Source organism: Trichoplusia ni, chromosome 10, assembly GCF_003590095.1.
Source record: "Trichoplusia ni isolate ovarian cell line Hi5 chromosome 10, tn1, whole genome shotgun sequence".
NCBI classification, from domain to species: Eukaryota; Metazoa; Arthropoda; class Insecta; order Lepidoptera; family Noctuidae; genus Trichoplusia; species Trichoplusia ni.
This window is the reverse complement of record NC_039487.1, coordinates 14,180,492-14,199,660: the sequence shown is the minus strand read 5'-3', so window position 1 is coordinate 14,199,660 and position 19,169 is coordinate 14,180,492. Positions and strand designations below refer to the sequence as shown.

The 19,169-nt window shown below is 36.4% G+C and overlaps 1 protein-coding gene across 1 annotated transcript in view; it reads right to left on the bottom strand.

The window, feature by feature from the left end:
- Window positions 1-244: 244 nt before the first annotated feature.
- The window catches only part of LOC113498232, a 46,691-nt gene continuing 27,766 nt past the window's right edge, over window positions 245-19,169 (bottom strand). Inside the window, exons 2-3 of the mRNA XM_026878170.1 lie at window positions 3,645-3,730; window positions 245-343 (exon numbers count right to left, since the gene is read on the bottom strand). Of these exons, the coding sequence (XP_026733971.1) occupies window positions 245-343; window positions 3,645-3,730 (185 nt within the window). The remainder of the gene's footprint in view (window positions 344-3,644; window positions 3,731-19,169) is intronic.

The following is a 19,169-nucleotide window of genomic DNA, read 5'->3' as shown; positions in this document are numbered from 1 at the left end:
AGAATCAGTATTATTTTTCCCTGATGGACAATCGTCAAATGACTTAAGAGCTTTGGGTTGAGCGGATGGGAGTGTCAGACTTTCACTGACTAAAACCCACCCATGCACTTCTTATGCCCTTTGTCCTATCTGACAGTTACTGGCATGATCTAATGATGTGACGTTCTTAAATGCAGCTGTTATGTCTAATCCAGGCAGGTCCATGATTACGAATGATTTAAACCTAGTATACGCTATAGGCTCTCTAATATAATGAGTAATCCTCAACCACTAGTGAAAGCCGGTGATGCGGGGGCGGCGGCGGCAGCCTCGACGGCCGCCGAGACGCCGCGCACGGCTCCTTCTGCGAACACACCACACTTCGTCTAACTATACGCTTGATGACTCCGACGGACGTTTTCACACGAGAAAACTCACAACTTCTCACAATGTACCGGGTTTTTTTTTTATTGAATAATGTGAAAGACATAACTCTTATTTATAAACATAAGTGACTAATCCATTGATAAAATTTCTTAAAGTTATTTATTTATTATTTGTTGGTAAAGAAAGTATGATCATCTCGAAATACTGTATCAGTATTATCTTTTTTTAAAGAGTAACTAAGTAACTTATGGATTTTTTGTCGGTTTTCCCCGTAGAAATGACATTACGGAATCGTACTAGAGTAATTCTTGTAACTTTTTAGTTTCTGAAAAATGGCCAACTCGAAATATAACCTTTTTGGCTTTCACATTAATTTCGCAGGAAATTTTACAAATATCGAGTACTGTTCCCAGTCTGCAGTCGATTTTTGTTTTGGAAAAAAACTTTAATTACCTACCTATATACAAAAAGTAGTAGCAAAACATGAGGGGTCAAAACTAAAGAAGGTCGTACTGTGTCTGTTGTCTTGGTAACCTCCTACACCCTATCATCTATCTATTACCATTACAATAACATAACAATCTTTCCACCTATTACGCCTACGTACACCTAACCTCCTTTCCTTTATCATACGAGTGACAAATCTTATGGCGAAAGTTATAGCACTGAAATTTCATACCCATATTTAGAAAACGATAGATCAAATCATGACAAATCAAATTCGGTTAAGGTTATATAGTTTATATTTGATGTCATCTTTGTCAATAAACTTTCGAAAGTCATTCAGGCGAAATTATAATGGCAGATATAGATTTAAAACCAATTTTGCGCATTTTCGCGGGCGTTCACAATCATTTGTTTCTAAATAATTTGACGTTTCGATGAGCTACGATTTTCACCCTTATAAACTTCAGATCATACAAGACCTAAAGATATGAATAAATCCTAAATAGGAAACGTAATAAAACTCTCCCAACATGTGCAGCTTAATAATTAAACAATTTACAGAACAACATTTCTTATTCACCTTATCTGATTACATTTAATTCAGGAAGCAAAGCTGCCCGAAAATTCCTTTTAACTTAAAAACCTTTTAAAGATTCAGGTGAAACGAATCCCAATGAAAATTTAACCGCAATCGCAATTTCATTGGCAGCCGAGAACTTTCTATGATTAAACTTTTTGAGTGTAGAGGTATCGGCACGGATCTTGAGCGCTCGGCGGAAGAATAGGGATCGCTTTGCGCATCGTACACTCATGACAAAATAAAACGCCCATCATGATGCGTGTTCGTCGTTTTGAGGTGTATGCAACTGCATCAAAAGAACGAATCCCTGATCACGGCTATGACGCGATGCGCTGCGGGCTAATCACTGCACTTTAGTCCGCACCGCGCCTCACTTCATACCGCAAAAGGTACACAAACAATCACTTCTGCGCAGGTGAAGGTCAGCGCTCAAGATCCGTGCCGGTAACTATAACAAGGTATCTACAGTATCCACCCTTCCAATTTTCCCCTTCCCCTTTCCGCAATTCCCTTAGTTAATACAAGTTTCTTCAGCAGTTTTATTTCTTGATCACGTAATTTCTCCAGATGTAAAAGTTGTTCCAGTCTTGTTAACAAAACAATTGCTTGCTTTCTGATTACCTCTTGAAGTAAGAAGTGAAGGTCGTGATCTTATTGAAAGTTTTGTACCTTATGATATTAGATTAGGAGGGAAAGAAAGATAAGTAATCAGAATTAAATTAATACTGTCGGGACAAGCGGAGTCGGGATTTCTTTTTTTCATTAACTAGCCTATATTATATATTATCAGTCAACTATGTATACAAAGTCAACCCTGTACCATAACAGCCTTGTGTTTTCGAGCTACAAGTAATATGAGTTTCTCCCGAATCTTTTTAATTTAAGGTTAATTAATTTTTCGAGTCATACGAACACATTCTTACTGACGAACCTTTCATTCGTATCGTTGACCTTAGTATTGAAATGACAACAGTATAGTACTGTTATCTTACTTTTTCTGTCGTAAGCGCAGGGAAATTGCTTTCAAAGAGGTTGCCAAAATGAACTCATCACCCTAAGGTGATGAGAGAAAGACATAAAGACACGACCTTTAACTTATTAAAGGTCGTGTCTTTATGTCTAAGAACTTTTATTAAGCAGAGTAGAGAAGAGTTCTTAGGGGATGCTATAATCCTTACTAATATTATAAATGCGAAAGTAACTCTGTCTGTCTGTCTGTTACCCTTTCACGTCTAATCCACTGAACCGATTTTAATGAAATTTGATACAGAATATAGAGTTGACCTTGAAAAAGAACATAGGATAGTTTTTATCCCGGACTTTTGAAGAGTTATCTTGGAAACGCGATATAACCGACATCGACGCGGGCGAAGCCGCGGGCGAAAAGCTAGTATTAAATAAGTATAGTAATAATATGTAGAGTAAAAAGTGACACATTGCAAGAAAAAATACAATAAATAAGGCAATAAATATTAGTTTATCCAGAAACCAATTAAAACGTGATAAGTAGACGCAAGTCACAAGATCTCAAGTAATGAAACATCGCCCACTGCTTTGAGAGCAAACTAATAAGGAGCTTAGTAAGAGTCAACCACAAACTCTTAAACTAATCCTGTTGCAGTGTGGGAGGGAGAAAGCACTCTACAGAGAGTATAGCGGCGTCTCTTTCATAGTAGAAGTTTTTCTTTAAGGGATGTTGGTAGGAACTTTATTCCGAGTGAGTTATAAGCTGATTTATTAAACTAGTTTGTTGCCGCGACTTTACTTAGTCGCTGTCCCTCCGTAAGAAGAGTTGTGCGGTCCGATGGTAAAAGTTTAGTGATGTCGCGAAATACTTGGGACATCAGTTGTCGGTTTTCTTCCTTATGACGTAAACTATAGCTGGTAAACTATAGTTTAACAGCTTATAAAAGCCTGTAGAGTGTAATATTTTTATAAACGATTTCTCTATAGCGCATTGATTCGAACGGACCCGAAAGTGCATAGGATAAATACTTTTAAGAATACAGGGTTTACGCCCAAGTCTTAAAGTAATAATAACATGGTTGTGGAAGCGTGACAGAGCAATACAAGGCGAATAGCGATATCTCTTTCACACAAGCATTAATAGGCGGTAAACCCAATGGCATTTTTTCGACCAAAATCCACCACATAAGTACCATATCTTCAAATACTTTGTTTCATACAGTCGAAAATATTGTTTTCTAAGAACGGATATCTTATAATTTATATATCTTGTAGGTATACTTACGACGTGAATAGAGAGCGTCGGCGCGGACTTCCCGAGAGCGGACCTGCGCATGCGCACAAGGTTCGTGCGGGGAGTCTTTGTCGCATCTGAAACAAAATGAAACAAGATTAAGTTTGATATAAATTATACATGTAGTTGCAAAATCAGACAGCTTTATTTGAGCTCTGAATGAAGAACTTTCTACGTAGGACAGCTATTATAGTGGAAGTGAGACAACACATTACGATGTTAATATCGGCATCTCTTTTCCACAGCCGCAACATACCATGCATACTTCAAATTATACTCATGAACCACACTGTCATTTACGCCATTCATTTGTTAAAACAAATAAAACCTTTGGAAACTACAACGTGGAAGGAAATTATCTAGAAAAGTATAGATATTGTACATCGATAAATTTTCCAAGGACAAGCATGGATATATAGAGACAGAAGTCACATAAACCAACTAGTTATTGACACAAATGATATTCATTGCCGTATTATTTACAATGCTTCATCTAAAATGTTTATCTTATCTCCCAGACTTACAATTAAACGCTTTAATTAATGTAAACGAAGATATTTGTAGGCTAATTGTTCGTATGTCGTCGCTTCTTGATTACTTGGATGGAAAAACTATACATATTCAATTTAAAATAGCTTAATACCGCTGTTTGACTTAGTAACTTTTCGTTGCCGAAGCCATCATATCATCGCTCTTAAAATATTTTTATTAAAAAAAAAACATTTAATAAACTTCAAAATTCTTGATTTTTTTATGAGACCAAATGATTTCTATTTCACGTTAGGTAAACGAAAAAAGAATGAACAAAATCGGCAATCCAGTACGAAGTTCTAAGGTATATAAAAATACACTCGAATTGAATAGCTCCACCTTTTTACAGTCGGTCGAAACTCGTTATGAAATAGTTGGTCACCCATCCACGGACCGTCCGTATCAAGCGTAGCTTAACCTGTGATCGGATTAAATGGTACAGTTTAAGCTCGGTAACAAACTCCTTAGTCCCACTTATTAGCGTATATGCTCGTGAATAAGAGAATATTTTCATTAGCTCTCGAATATGAAACGTAAACAGCTGTTTTCATGACGTTGAGATATTGATCACACTGAGAAAATACCGAAGGGAAAATGTATTTACATTGTGTAAGGAGGTTAGCTTAAAATAACTGAGATAAATAGCGATCGCGATGAATTTAATTTATCACAATCATTAATTTCTTGTTAAAATTAAAATCAAAAGTTTTCATTTCTTATAGGCCGTTTTCCAGGCATTTATAAAACCTTATAGTAATGACTTGTTGCGGCAAAGTGTCATTCCTACAGATAAAACCTGGCAAAATAATTATGCATCTTGTATACGTTAACACCTCGTTCTAAGATATTTGAATGAGAGTAAAAGAGTTAAAAATACCTATAACTAAAGAAAAAACTACAACTATTAAACTTCAATCCAAAATTAAGTTTACATAACCATTTAAATAAACAAAAGCAAACGATCCATCAAACACGATTATGGATGTAATCCTCGCTTGCACTTACGAAAATACAAAACTCTAATGCATAATGTATACAAATTGAAATCGCGGGCAAAGGGACTACCGTGAAACATTCAAAGTATGATTGTTACGGGTGCGGAAGAGAGACAGCGATATGTACCGTGTACTGCGCTCTCTCTCTCTGAGCAGCGGTGGTAGGCTGGTGGTAGAAGTGTCTAAAGTATTCCTATAAATATTTAAGTGGTTCCGTGCACCGAATAGTATAAGTAAAATACACGTGAAGTAATTTTAAACAGTTGAGAAAACGGGAAAAATTCCCTTTGAGTTTAGAATCAGATCGGACTGTGGACAGAATGTTAAAAAGCTAGCTTCATACTCGATTGTAAACGGTTTTGGACTGGACGAGATTTAGGCGTAATAGGTAACAGAATATAGGAATAGGTAATTTCTTCGTAATAGGTAATAGGTAATTTCTTTACATGGAGTCTGTTAATAACTAATAAAAACGATTTCCTGAATTCATATATTATATGTAGGTCCATAATCATCATCAACCTTAGCCACAGCGGGCATAAGCCTCCTTTTGTTTTTGCGATTCTCTTCTATTTCTATTATATAGTCTACTGAAGAATTTGGAAGAGCTTCCAAAGTAAGTCCAGACTCCAATTGCTTTACCCGAAGACAACGAATGATTCTAATTTGTATATTAAATTCAAATTCTTTTTTCTTTATATAATGCAATAGAGGGATTATTTACTTTATAAAAAAAAACATGTAAAATTCTATTTGAGTAACATTATAACATACTTTATTAATATTCTACTTTACAATTAAACATTTATCCATATCCTAGTACCGCTGACTAACCTGTTTACACAGATTAACTCGTTTAGAAACAGCATTATCTTACACATAACTACATCTAGAAATATGAATCATTGTTGTGTCTAGACTGAAACGTGGTCCAATCTAACTAAATTGAGAAATAAGTGTTTGTCTAGATGTAAATCTGCGTGACCGGACGAATACAGATTTTGAAGGTTATTTCGTGGATGGATAATTGTATTTTATAACTATAACTTGTATTTCATGTTATCAATAAAAATAGAAAAATCAAAATGAAGATTGGTCACATGATAAGGTCAAATTGTCGACAGGAAACAGAGGCAATTGATGCACACTGCAGGATCGGTTACTAAATTGAATAAAAAAGAACAGGTCAGACACAGAAGCATGTCTGATGGCCAGTCCAGAAAAATACTCTCCATTGGAGTATACACTTTAGTCGCATTTTAAAATTGTCTGGACTTTGAAAGCGATCGCAATTCCTGACTTTGTTTCGACATTTCTTCTCAGAGTAGTCATATATGAAATGTCGACTCCAGCGTTCTTCAAAAAAGTAAAAGTGATGATATATCCTACAGTCATAACAAATGATTACATTTCAGAACACACATTACGAACAATCACACAAGCAAACAAACACACCTGCCAACTAATCCCTATATTTGTTTCCAGTGTTACTGCCAAAGTCAAAGATAAAACACTTGGTGGAGTGTACGCGGAATTACTGCGGTCCTTGATTCAAGGTTCGGCCATCAAGGCTGAAGCTGAAGATTAGCTGTATTAGCACTGTCATGGTTTCTTTCCAGATAGCGGAAGTGATAAAGTAAGAACCAATTAGTTGGAAAAATATTATATTGGAGGAAAAGTTTCGAAAGAATGGAGTGAATATCGAAAAGACGATAGGTATAGAATATTTGAAGTGATCAATATTATTGATTGCGAATATACATAATATATTGCGACTACTTCAAATGATTGAGAACAAGGCAGATAAAACAGAAAGCAACAACGACAAAATTTACATAACACTGTCATAAACGCAAATTGATTACAATTAATACTTTACTGCTTGATAATATTCCTAACACGGTTTCAAGACATACTGAAGCAATACGTTTTCAGTAACCAATCATTATCACAGCCAACCCCAAACACAAACAGTCCATACTTCTAAACTTCCCGCCACTTAACCTCTTTGCATGCCAAAACAAACCCATTTCCTATAACCATGGTATCCTGCCCAACCTTCATCTAACTAGACTGACATCAAGGAGTGGCAGAGGTGTGTCAACATGATATAAATGTAACTCGTGACATTACGCCTGTTATCTATGCAATAAATTACGATAAAGCTTTGATTATTAATTGAAAATCAATAATACAATTGGTAGTGCTAATATAAACCTTAACGTTAACGCAATACGGGACCTGGTAATAGCAAATTGGAGGTACAGTACAGTAGCGAATATGATAAAGAACATTGCAAGTGAGTTTGTAAGGAGTATAATAATATCAGCTCGTAACGGTTTAATGCAGAGCAAAGTCCTTATGTCAATAGAGAACGGACGGATGGGTGTCGTTCACTTCAATGAGTGATGATTTGCAACATAAAACCGTTTATTTTTTCGTTTAGTGTGCAATTACTGGCTGGTTGAGTCTTAAGAACTCCTCCATCCAGAATAAGCAGAGAATAATTCTTTAAATTGTCAGCACTCAACACTAAAGAAAGATTCAAAATTAGTGCTACGAGGGTTTCTATAAAGCAAGATGTCTTTAGGCTAAAAATGAATAAATTGCTCAACCAAAAACATCCATACCCAAACAAAAATGTGCCGAATCATTTCACGACCCGCATTTCTTAGACTACAATATTTTCTTGTCGTCGGCTTTCAAGATCTCTAGATTTGGTGCATTTTGAACAAACATTTGATCAGATACGCCAACACGATGCTCAGATTAAAGGCCGATGACTTACATAGATATTTGTGGACAGTCGAGACAAACACTATTGTAGAAAGGGTGGGAAAAGAGTAACAAAAACATTTATAAAGAAGTGAAAGCTTTTGTTTATTATTCTTTTTACTTTAAAACTAGAAATAACTTTAATGTAATCCGACTTAAGACCGTCATATGATCTATTGGGATTCAATAACAATCATCAAATTATCACCATCGGCAATATTTACTTTAATTTCTGAATCGAATGTAATGACGGCAAACCTACGGCAAAATCTCTACAGGCCAAGGATGGGTGGGGCAGATAATAAGAAAGCTGGAATAGGATGCATGCAAAGGGCAAGAAACAGACGTAAAAAAAGAGAGGTGTATACCCAGCAATGGGTTATTCAATGCTGATTATGATCAATTTTAGACATCAGAAGAGCGAGCATTTCCAAGAATATTACTGCAATCCTTCACAAACACGATTTACCATGTCAATAGCACTTAAATATGGAGATTGGTACTCAGATTAGCACTGGCAGCTACAGATGAGTATCGGAAATGAAACCGTTCCTCATCTACGAATCGGAATCTAATTTCCGTGAGATATCCAATTTTAGATGTCAATTCTCGGTCTAGTTTAAAAGCCTCTTCCATTTTCTTAAGTAAAGCAAGATGTTCGAGAACAAACTGGTGAATTTATTCGAGCTTCAAAATAAGCATCTTTTTAGAGAACCCGTTCTTATAATAATAAGCTATCATCTAATTGCTCATATTGTATTGGTACACCACGAACTATGTTAGGTTATTTTATTTTATGTATTTATTCATACTTTATTTATTGCACATAAATACACACATGGACAATATGTTCTCAGAAAGTTCATATACCAAGCCGTACTTCACCCAGAATATTTACCTATATATAAATATGTTATACCTCATTCTGATAAATAAACAATCCAGATTCTAAGTCATGACCAAAAAGCCCAGCACAGTTCTGGAGGGGAGACGCTTGCAACCGTATATTACACTGCCACGCATCCACAACTGCAAAAACGTTAAGACCTGGTGATTTACTCTAAGTAAAAACTACAAAATGTTTTTGTTTATGTTGGCTACAAGTTTCGTATCATTGTTAACACACTTTTGATTTAATCAAAGCTATCAATTTGCACATAGACGATAATGTTTACAGATGTACCTAATCCGTTTTTTGATGCATCAGTTATGATATCGACTGCAAGGATATGTGAATGGTGTACGTCACCACGCCAAACTTATTGAGGTCGACGTGTCACGGGATCGAACCCTGTGTAGGACAAACATTTATGGGATCAGAGAATGCCCAACACGATACAAGGACTAAATTCCTTAGTCACTTTGCGGATTCCTTTTTTATCTTTTATACCAAATTGCATAGGCACTGTCATATTATCATAATTCCCATTTCATTTACAATTAGTGAGCATACTGTTCAACGTTCAGTAAGAGAAGTTTATGAAGGCACAAATCCTCTAGAACATAACTATAACCGTTCTTAACTCTTTTAATCTTAACGGATAAAGTTATAAATTATAGCAAAATAAGAGAGCTAGCAACTAATTAAACTGTAGCTGAGATTTTATCGCGTAAATTATAAATAATTGTATAATAATGGCGGGGTAATTAACATTGTGATTTAGACTTTATCATAGGGTGTAAAGGTCTGGTTTTATTTATACGTGTTGTCTTATAAACAGCACGTTTACGTGAAATAGGGTGAGCGTATAGAGTTATTATGTATTATCTATTTGGCTTATTTCATTTGTTTTTTTTTTATAATACAATTTTAAACTGAACAGTTTGTTTGTTTGAAAGCACTAATATCAGGATATACTGGTCTGACTTCCAAAACATATTAAATAATATCTTTATATAAATCGAACGTACCTGACATTGTAAAAAAAAAAACAAATATTTATTTTTGTCTTATTTCTCTCTCCTATTACATTTTCATCTAACATAAACATTCGTTTTACACTAGAACTATGAAATTTTAATTTGCAGTTATAGCTTGCGTTAGTACAAGAGAAGTTTCCCCAGCCTCGCGACCCAACTCGAACTTGACCGTTTCATTTCTGCTATTAGACATGCTATTTACCATCTACGTCAAAACAATTCTATTTCCACACTTATGTCTTCCAAAAATACTGCATCTCTAAATATTTCAGTATCATACAATTCGACATACGAAACACGTAAACACGTGGGTGATTCGGCGTGTTTCCAACAATCATTTATGTAACAAATATATATGTATATTAATATAATACACTCTAATTTATGATCTCAAGAATTTACTACAACAACTAGTGTTATTATTGTAGTTGTGGACGCGAGACAGCACTACTACGGTATATAACTGCGTCTCTTTTACACATCTGCTGTAATATCACTCCAAGACTTGGATGTAGACAAGACGATGGTTATATTCAATAAATTTACCTTGGTAGACATTAATGTGCCATATTTTTATTGTAACAATTTTTCATGCTATTTTGAAAGTTGGAGTAGAGTTAGAAATGAGATGACGCGGACAAAATATATTAACACTAAGGAACTTTTATGAGAAAAACAAAAAAGAGAAGAAAGTTTGCTACCCGCTACAAATCAAAACTATCCTATGTGCTAATCCTGGTTGTAAACCATCAATCAATCAATCAATCAATGGTTTTTGCGTGAAAGAGGAACAAACATCCACACATACAAACTTTCGCGTTTACAATATTATTAGGATATACGTATAGCCCATACTGTGTAATGTGAAAGCATACGATTTTCCCAACAGCAAAACAAACTATTGAAAATACTTTCAAACCTCTATATCAACTAATTTTCTAAGAAACTTGTAATGTTTCACTCAAATTACACGACTCCGCACTGTCATTTTCCCCATACATTTCCGTTTAGTACATACAAAATAAGCGGTTACGTTAACAAGACTTAGTAGTTTGAATATTACTTGTAGTTGCAGGTTATTATGTAAAACAACAATCTTGAATCGTAATAGATTCTGACATTGCACTAGACATGGATTTTAACGGGCTGTGGCATGCATGGAGACGTGTATAGTAAATTTATTAGTTTAAACTAATAATAAAAATTAATATCTTCCGTTTATTGAAGTCAACTATATTTTTATACATTTTTATTTTTATAGTATGGTGTAGTAACCTGAGAATGAAAAATATGGGATTTGTCTAAAGGAAAATCCACTACCTTGAAAACCTCTTTTCAAAATGGCGGACTATACAATAATTATATATAAACAGATTATCGACTAGTAAAGTGACGGTTGGGGTCTTATTCTCACCACCGCAATAGATTATAGCAGATCGAAAGACAGAATAACACAAAAAAAAAACCAAGTGCCTACGAAAATAGATGTGTGAATTTATAAAATCTTGGAAAATATTTGTTTATTACGACAGCTATCCTAAAGAATGGCGTGTGAAAATAATGTCACCTTAACATCGCACATGACATTGAAATCATTGAATATCACATTACGGTGCAATGCAAAATAACTACAAGTCATAAACATACATAATTTATATGTAGTTTGTATGAAACGACTGTATAGCATGTCGACTGAAAGTAATTCTTAATCTTGCGAGTAATATAAAATATCTGTTTGTGTTGACGTATATCCTAAAAGAATGGACCGATTTTGATATATCTTGCTGATTTAATAGCTCAATCAATTACTATCTTATGAGCTCGTATTACGATAGTCGCTTGGAGACTGAAACGATACCTTGATTGATAAAGCAAATTTTAGAAGATGGAAAGAGGCTGGACCCCACAACACAGGGAATCCTAGAGTGGGGTTCAGAGCTTCATCAACGACTGTAAAATTTTATGAGCCATTTTTTTTTAATTCTTCAAAAATAATAAGACAATATGGCACGTTAAATACCTAGGCATCGTCCTTTCCCCCATAGATTTGAAAACTAAGCCAAGGAGGGTTGATACTTGAGGACAAGAGTCCAACTACATAACTTAAAGTAAAATCTAAGTTCGTATGACGGCGGTTGCTTGGAATCCTCTTGATATCAGATAGTCCCGAATACAAAAGGACTTAACACATTAAAACATTTGAGGTCAAATATGATGTCCGATAGTATACATCGTGAACACAATGTTTGATTGTCCTTATCAAATCAACATAATATTATCTAGACTGAGGACAGACAAATATGTTTCAACCGTGTTATTATATGTTGTGTAAATATTTGGATAGCAGCTAGATAGATACTTAATGGCATGTTATTTGTTTTATAAGGATTCTTAGCATTTAATGTGCATTGGTAAAAGATTTGCACGGATAGCTGAGTAGTTATTAAATGATGTAACGGTTTACTCTCGCGTATTTATCGGGGTAGCCCGACTAGTTTCGGACCCAACCGGAGTCGTTAATCATGAGCAGACGCGGCGGGATCGCGAGTCGGACTGTCGCGCCGCGTCTGCTCATGATTAAGGACTCCGGTTGGGTCCGAAACTAGTCGGGCTACCCCGATAAATACGCGCGAGTAAACCGTTACATCATTTAATAATGAATCATCCTCACGACAGCTGAGTGGTTGTGGTCAGCACGCGAAATTCGTGCCGCCGGTTTGATCAATTCGTATGTTTGTCATGAGTTTGGGTGTCTTTGTGGGTGTAACTTGGAGATTTGTGAAACGCGACACAGGGATTAAATTTCTTAGTGTGGAAGTACTTTTTAAGTTCTAGTCCTTGGTGGTTTTTTTCTTTACAGTGTTGCTCAAGTAATGCATACTCATTGTATTAAAAATAATATAGCTATTTAAAATAGAATGAAGGTCCAATGGAAAATAAATCTAACTTTGGAATATGGAATGGAAATATATATTTTTTTGTATTAAAAAAAACAATCAGTGATCTAATCTCTAATATAGTTTATATACTCTAGTTTCATCATGAATAAAATTTTAATACTCCCATACAACTCATCACCTAATAATGTCAATTTCCGTATACTTTATTTGATCCTAGTGCTTAGGTACTACCCAGAATTAAGTCCATAAGCTTGTGCTTAACCACAGAGCTTTCCTAGCCCGGTAAGCCTTTCGGAAATCCGGCTTTAAAATGTAATACAGTTTACAAAAATAAAATAAAACTTGATTTTCCTTTTGGCAAAGTCGGTTTAATCCACATACTCTAAATAGGGATAATTTTGTGAATGTAATTTAGAGAATAATTGTCACATTTCGGGGCCTCACGTACCTAATTAAATATAAATAATTAGGTACGTGATTGTTATTCATGCAGACGCAGTTCATAACATTTTGATCACAGTTTATCTCAAAGCCTAATACTAAATGCTTAAGATACCAATGTTGTACAATTTATTTTCAAAAGCTAAGTCAATAACATTCCAAACGTACACAAGTATTTCTTTGTACAAGAAATCAAAATAAAACAATATTTTTAGAGTAAATATCAGTTTCTTTGAACCAATCACAACCGTATATCCACTAAATAATTCTCATGGTTTACGATCGCGTAACAAAGCGAGTATCGTAACAACTTGTAAATAAAATATTATACCCAACTGAGTTCGTATATATGACTTCTAGTCGTTGCGCGCGGCTTCGTTCTTTAGGTTATTTATGAAGATATAAGTTTCAGATTTTGGAATAACAGTAGCAACAGTCCTGGTGGCAGAAGTATGGAGGACGTCTTATTAATATCATTGTTGTTATGAAATTGTTGACACCGAGAGATGGCGCTCTACACCGTGTATATCGCTGTTACACTTCAACAATAATATAATATATCATTCCACAACGCCATCTAGTCTCAAGCAAATCTTGTATTATGAGTAGTAGACGCAAAGAAAAGTGGTTGTGCTCGTCACTGTCTTGGGTGGGAATCGAACCCACGACCTCTGGTATAGCAGTCAGGGCTACTAACCGCTAAACCAGCCTATTTATATTACTTGAAGTCCCTAGAAGACTCACAGAGCGACATCATACTCTCAGAACGTTAAGACCTCTTAATATACAAACTATTACAGCTTTCCTTTTAAAATAATATAAAAAAATAAGTATCTTTTTTTTAAAGTAGTAACACAATTAGAAGTTATAATAAAACTCCAATACGGTTGAGCATGAACGTTGCAATATCGCGAATGGACGGACCATTACGTTCGATCCAATTCGTAGGTAGCTGCACTTGATCGTATCACACATGACACGAATTGTTCTGGTATTTTAATTTACTTATGAACAAACAAGATAACATTGAAACGATTGTTTTGTTTATATACATAAATAATGTTATAGTCAGTTTCGTTATATTTTTCCTTTAATGTGAGGTATGAACTCAGCAAAGATCTCTATAGATTCTAACACTAAACTTGCAATTAGCATGGAGTTTTTAACTTCATTTTTTTTAGTTCTCGTTCTCGTGGCTATTACAACTGCACAATTTGATCGATCACAGACTAAGATATATTTGATACGGAATTCCTCCGTGAGGATACGATAAATTCTTTTTTTATACATGCTGTCAACTGAGCACTGACTGGCTTTGACCGCTTCACCGTTCTATAAATTATTCATTCATGCTATTCATAACCTAGCAACCTTTTCATGTCATATCCATTCACCATAGCCCAAATAAATATACGAAGTAAAAAAAAATCCCACAAAAAACATAATATTTACTTGCTATTCAAACAAACGTACAAATATTGCAAATATTCAGAAGGCAACAGGCAATTTCTTAAAACGGAGGCCGCGACGAGTCAACGTACTCAGTGACATTATCGAGTAATGAAAACTCGAAATCTTGGTTAATATGATAAGAGAAACCATTCACATTAACATGCATTTAAGAATTAACAAGAATTATTGCCAATTTATATTATAAACTAGCGTTTGCCGGCAACTCTGTTCGCGTGGACTTCAGTTTACAGCGCGCGGTGGTTTCCGATATTTGTGTTTTTTATTTCTAAAGTATTTTTTTTATTGAGTATAAAATCTATGGCTACGAAGGTGGTGTGATGATCTAGTCAAATAGAGCGGGGCGCACTTGACCAGAACTCGCAAAAGATGGAAAGGTTTGGAAGAGAAACAGGGAGGTTTTTGCATAGCAGTGGGATCTAAAACAGGTATAAAAATCCTTCCGTGGACCTTAGAAACATACAATTTTTTTTTGTATTGAATAACCCGAAATGGTCGACCCATTATGCGATTACCAACATTCATATTTATTTATATAGATATAGACTACTTACAGTTTCAACTTGAATACGAGTTAATCATGAGATAAATAATAAATTACCGTGTAAGTGGTATCAATTACGGAGAGTCAATTATCTTTTTTTTTTAATTTAAGCGTATACATTTTACGCAAGTGGTTTAATGGTTTCATAGCCGGATTTGCCGGCGGAATATAGGAAATTAAAATCAGACCAATGTGACTTATATAAAGTGTTCGGTGAGAATCTGGTTTACATGCATTCATTATACAGTTCGGTATATTACTAGTTGTTTTTTGTAAGGATGACGATTTTTGTCTTTCAACGAACAGTTATTTCAAGCTACATTTGTTTAAAGACCTTTAGACAATAAGAAAGTTGATCTACGTTAGATACGTTTGAAATAATTTGTGGTTATGCACGGTACAGAAATGATACTCAGAAATCACAATCGAAATACCAAAATAATTAATCTATATATACTTGTCGGCGCACGTTGGGATGGCAATGTCAAGAGTGACAGCTTGTCACTGTCACTCTAGCGGAGCGTCGAGTCGATGGTAGCGGGGCGGCCATCTTGGTTCGACAGAACGTACAGAGCGGTCGCAGGCGCACCACGTTTTCGACGAATCGCTATACATCATTTAAATCAAAGTTCTTTTTGAAGTGATTAGGTATTAATTAGAGCCTCAGTGATTATTGTTATCTAGTTACAGTTTTATTTTCGAAGTAAAATACAACGATAACAATTCTAAAACGGTTTTAATTCAAATATCCCTACTTGAACCAATCTACCCACACACCCACGCTGCACGATGAATGATTCAGATGATGAAGGCCGTCCTGAGCTTTCATCAGAAGTGGGATCCGACGGGAAGCAGAATGCAGCGAAGCAATCGGATTCTAGAACTGCTGAGAAGCTATTAAGCAGCATGGAAGTGTTGCTCTCTCGAGTTTTGGCCACCCAACAAACACCCCTGCTGAGTACAAATCGTACAACTCTTTTGAAGTTTGACCCGGAGGAGCCCGACTCGGATATTGATGGATGGTGTAAAGTGACTGATTTTATTGTGCAAAATAAAAATCTGGAAGGTGTCAATTTACTGATAGCGTTGACGGAGGCGCTGAAAGGTAGTGCAGCAGCGTGTTTAACGAAGCTTAATTTAGATGATATTACATGGGAATCAGTTAAAGAAATTCTAATTGCAAGATTTTCAAAACCCAAACTTCTGCAAGATTATTTCGATGAGGTGCTACGGTTTCAAATAGGCGCTAAAGAGACTGCGTCTGAATCTGCCCTTAGGCTATGGAATCTGATCGAAAGAATACCTGAAAGTACGATGTCTGAGAAGGTAATTACTGGATTTGTGATATCTGTGTTGTGTCAGAAGGACAGTTTGATCCGTCGTGAGTTAAACTCTCAAACAATAACGACGCGAGCTCAGTTATTTCGAGTACTTGGTGGAGTATCATTTAAGCGACGCATGGACACCGAAGTCCAAGAACCTGAAGCAAAACGTGCTCGTTTAATGGACAAATTCAACGGAAAATGTCACTATTGTGGGTTACTCGGACACCGTATCGCCGATTGCAGAAAGCGTCGAGACGAAATCAGAATGAAGACTCAAGATACTTCGAGTTCCTCGCGAGTCGTAGAGAAAAGGACGACCCCGACCTGCTACAAGTGTGGTCAGCCTGGGCACGTGGCAACTGTCTGTCCAGATAGGAAGAACGGCGGTGAAACTGCCGTCAAGGAGGTCCATCAGTGTCAACACCGCCCCTCCAGGAGCATTTTGGAGACATCCTCTGGTGAGCGAGTTCCTTTCTTATTTGATAGCGGGTCCTCATGTTCTCTGTTAAAAGAAAGCTTTTGCGATAAATTTGCGGGTACTGTGCGTAAAAATCTCGTTTACCTGAGGGGCATAGGTGGTGAAGACATAGAATGTACAACACAAATTCAAAGCGATGTAGTCATTGATAAACTTTCAGTTAATTTAACGTTTCACGTAGTTCCTGAGAGGCTTATTTCTGATCCAATTATAGTCGGGCGGGATATTTTTGATCAAGGGTTGTGTGTCAAAATCGATAATAACAATCTTATGTTTTTTTATAAGAAAACGAGCCACTTTTGTGATTTAAAATCAAATAAGCCGGATTTTACTAAGATTAACACGGATTTGCTAGGACAGAATAGAGAAGTGCTAATATCGATCTTAAACAAATATTCTGATTATTTTACCGAAGGCGTTCCTTCCCGTAGAGTAACAACAGGCGAATGTCAAATTAATTTAATAGACCCTCACAAAACCGTACAACGATGCCCTTATCGCCTAGCGCCGGCGGAAAAACTTATAGTTAGGGAAAAGGTTCAGGAATTACTTGACGCTGGGGTCATTCGCGAAAGCTCTTCCCCGTTTGCCAGTCCAATACTGTTAGTTGAGAAAAAGGACAACTCGTATAGGATGTGTGTGGACTATCGAGAATTAAATTCCAATACGCGACCCGAACACTACCCTCTGCCACGTATTGAGGAGCAAATAGATCAGCTGGCAGGAGCTAACTATTTTTCCTCTCTTGATATGGCGTCAGGCTTTCACCAGATTTTGATGCACCCTGATTCCATAGAAAAGACCGCGTTCGTAACACCTGAGGGACAATTCGAGTATCTTGCTATGCCCTTCGGGTTACGGAATGCTCCCTCAGTATATCAGAGATGCATAACTAGGGCTTTGAGTCACTTAAAAGACAAACCACTCATTTATATGGATGACGTTTTATGTTACTCGACTGGCATCACAGAAGGTTTGCAGCGTCTAGATGATAGTTTAGGTGCTTTAACGGAGGCTGGATTTACGTTCAATCTCCAAAAATGTAAATTTATGACCCAAAGAATAGAATATCTAGGGTATTCCCTTCAATCTGGTGAGGTCAGACCGAATTCAAGGAAAATACAAGCATTAGCAGATGCTCCTCAACCAAAAACTGCTACCCAGGTTCGGCAGTTCCTGGGTTTAGCCTCATATTTTAGAAAATTCATACCAAATTTTACACGTATTGTGGGACCATTATACCCCCTAACAAAGCTAAGAGGACCTATTACATGGACTCAAAAGCATGAGGACATACGGAACGACATAATACGTATACTCACATCTGAGCCAGTTTTAACTATTTTTGACCCGGAATTGCCAGTAGAGTTGCACACTGATGCTAGTTCTGAGGGGTACGGAGCGATTCTCATACAACGGATAGATAACACACCGCACGTCGTGGAGTATTACAGTCGTCGAACTTCAGACGTTGAGTCCCGATACCACTCGTACGAACTGGAGACGTTGGCAGTTGTACGAGCGGTCGAGCACTTTCGCCATTACCTTTACGGTCGTCATTTCGAGGTGTATACAGACTGTAATTCGCTCAAGGCGTCCAAATCAAAAAAAGATCTCACCCCTCGCGTCCATAGATGGTGGGCTATCCTGCAGGCTTATGACTTCGAAATCATCTATCGTGAAGGTCGCGGAATGGAGCACGCGGATTATTTCTCGCGTAATCCTCTTCCTGATGCTAATGATGGTGGTGTAGCCTGTGGGAGCCCGCTGACACAGCAAGTTCAGTATGCCGAATTGCATCATGATTGGCTTTCGGTCGAACAAAAGCGTGACAGCGAAATACAAGACCTTATCTCAAAGCACGACAGCAATAGTTTCCCCGATACTGTAGCTCAAACGTACGATGTGAGAGATAGTATCCTATATAGGAAAATCGTTCGTAATAAAACAGTCTCGTGGTTGCCAGTAGTTCCCCGTTCCTTAATTTGGACACTAATAAACCATGTTCATAATGAGTTACAACATTTAGGCAAGGATAAAACTTTGGATAAACTCTATGAGCAGTATTGGTTCCCCGAAATGTCAAAATGCGTGCGTAAATTTATCGATTCGTGCATTATTTGCAAGGCATCAAAGG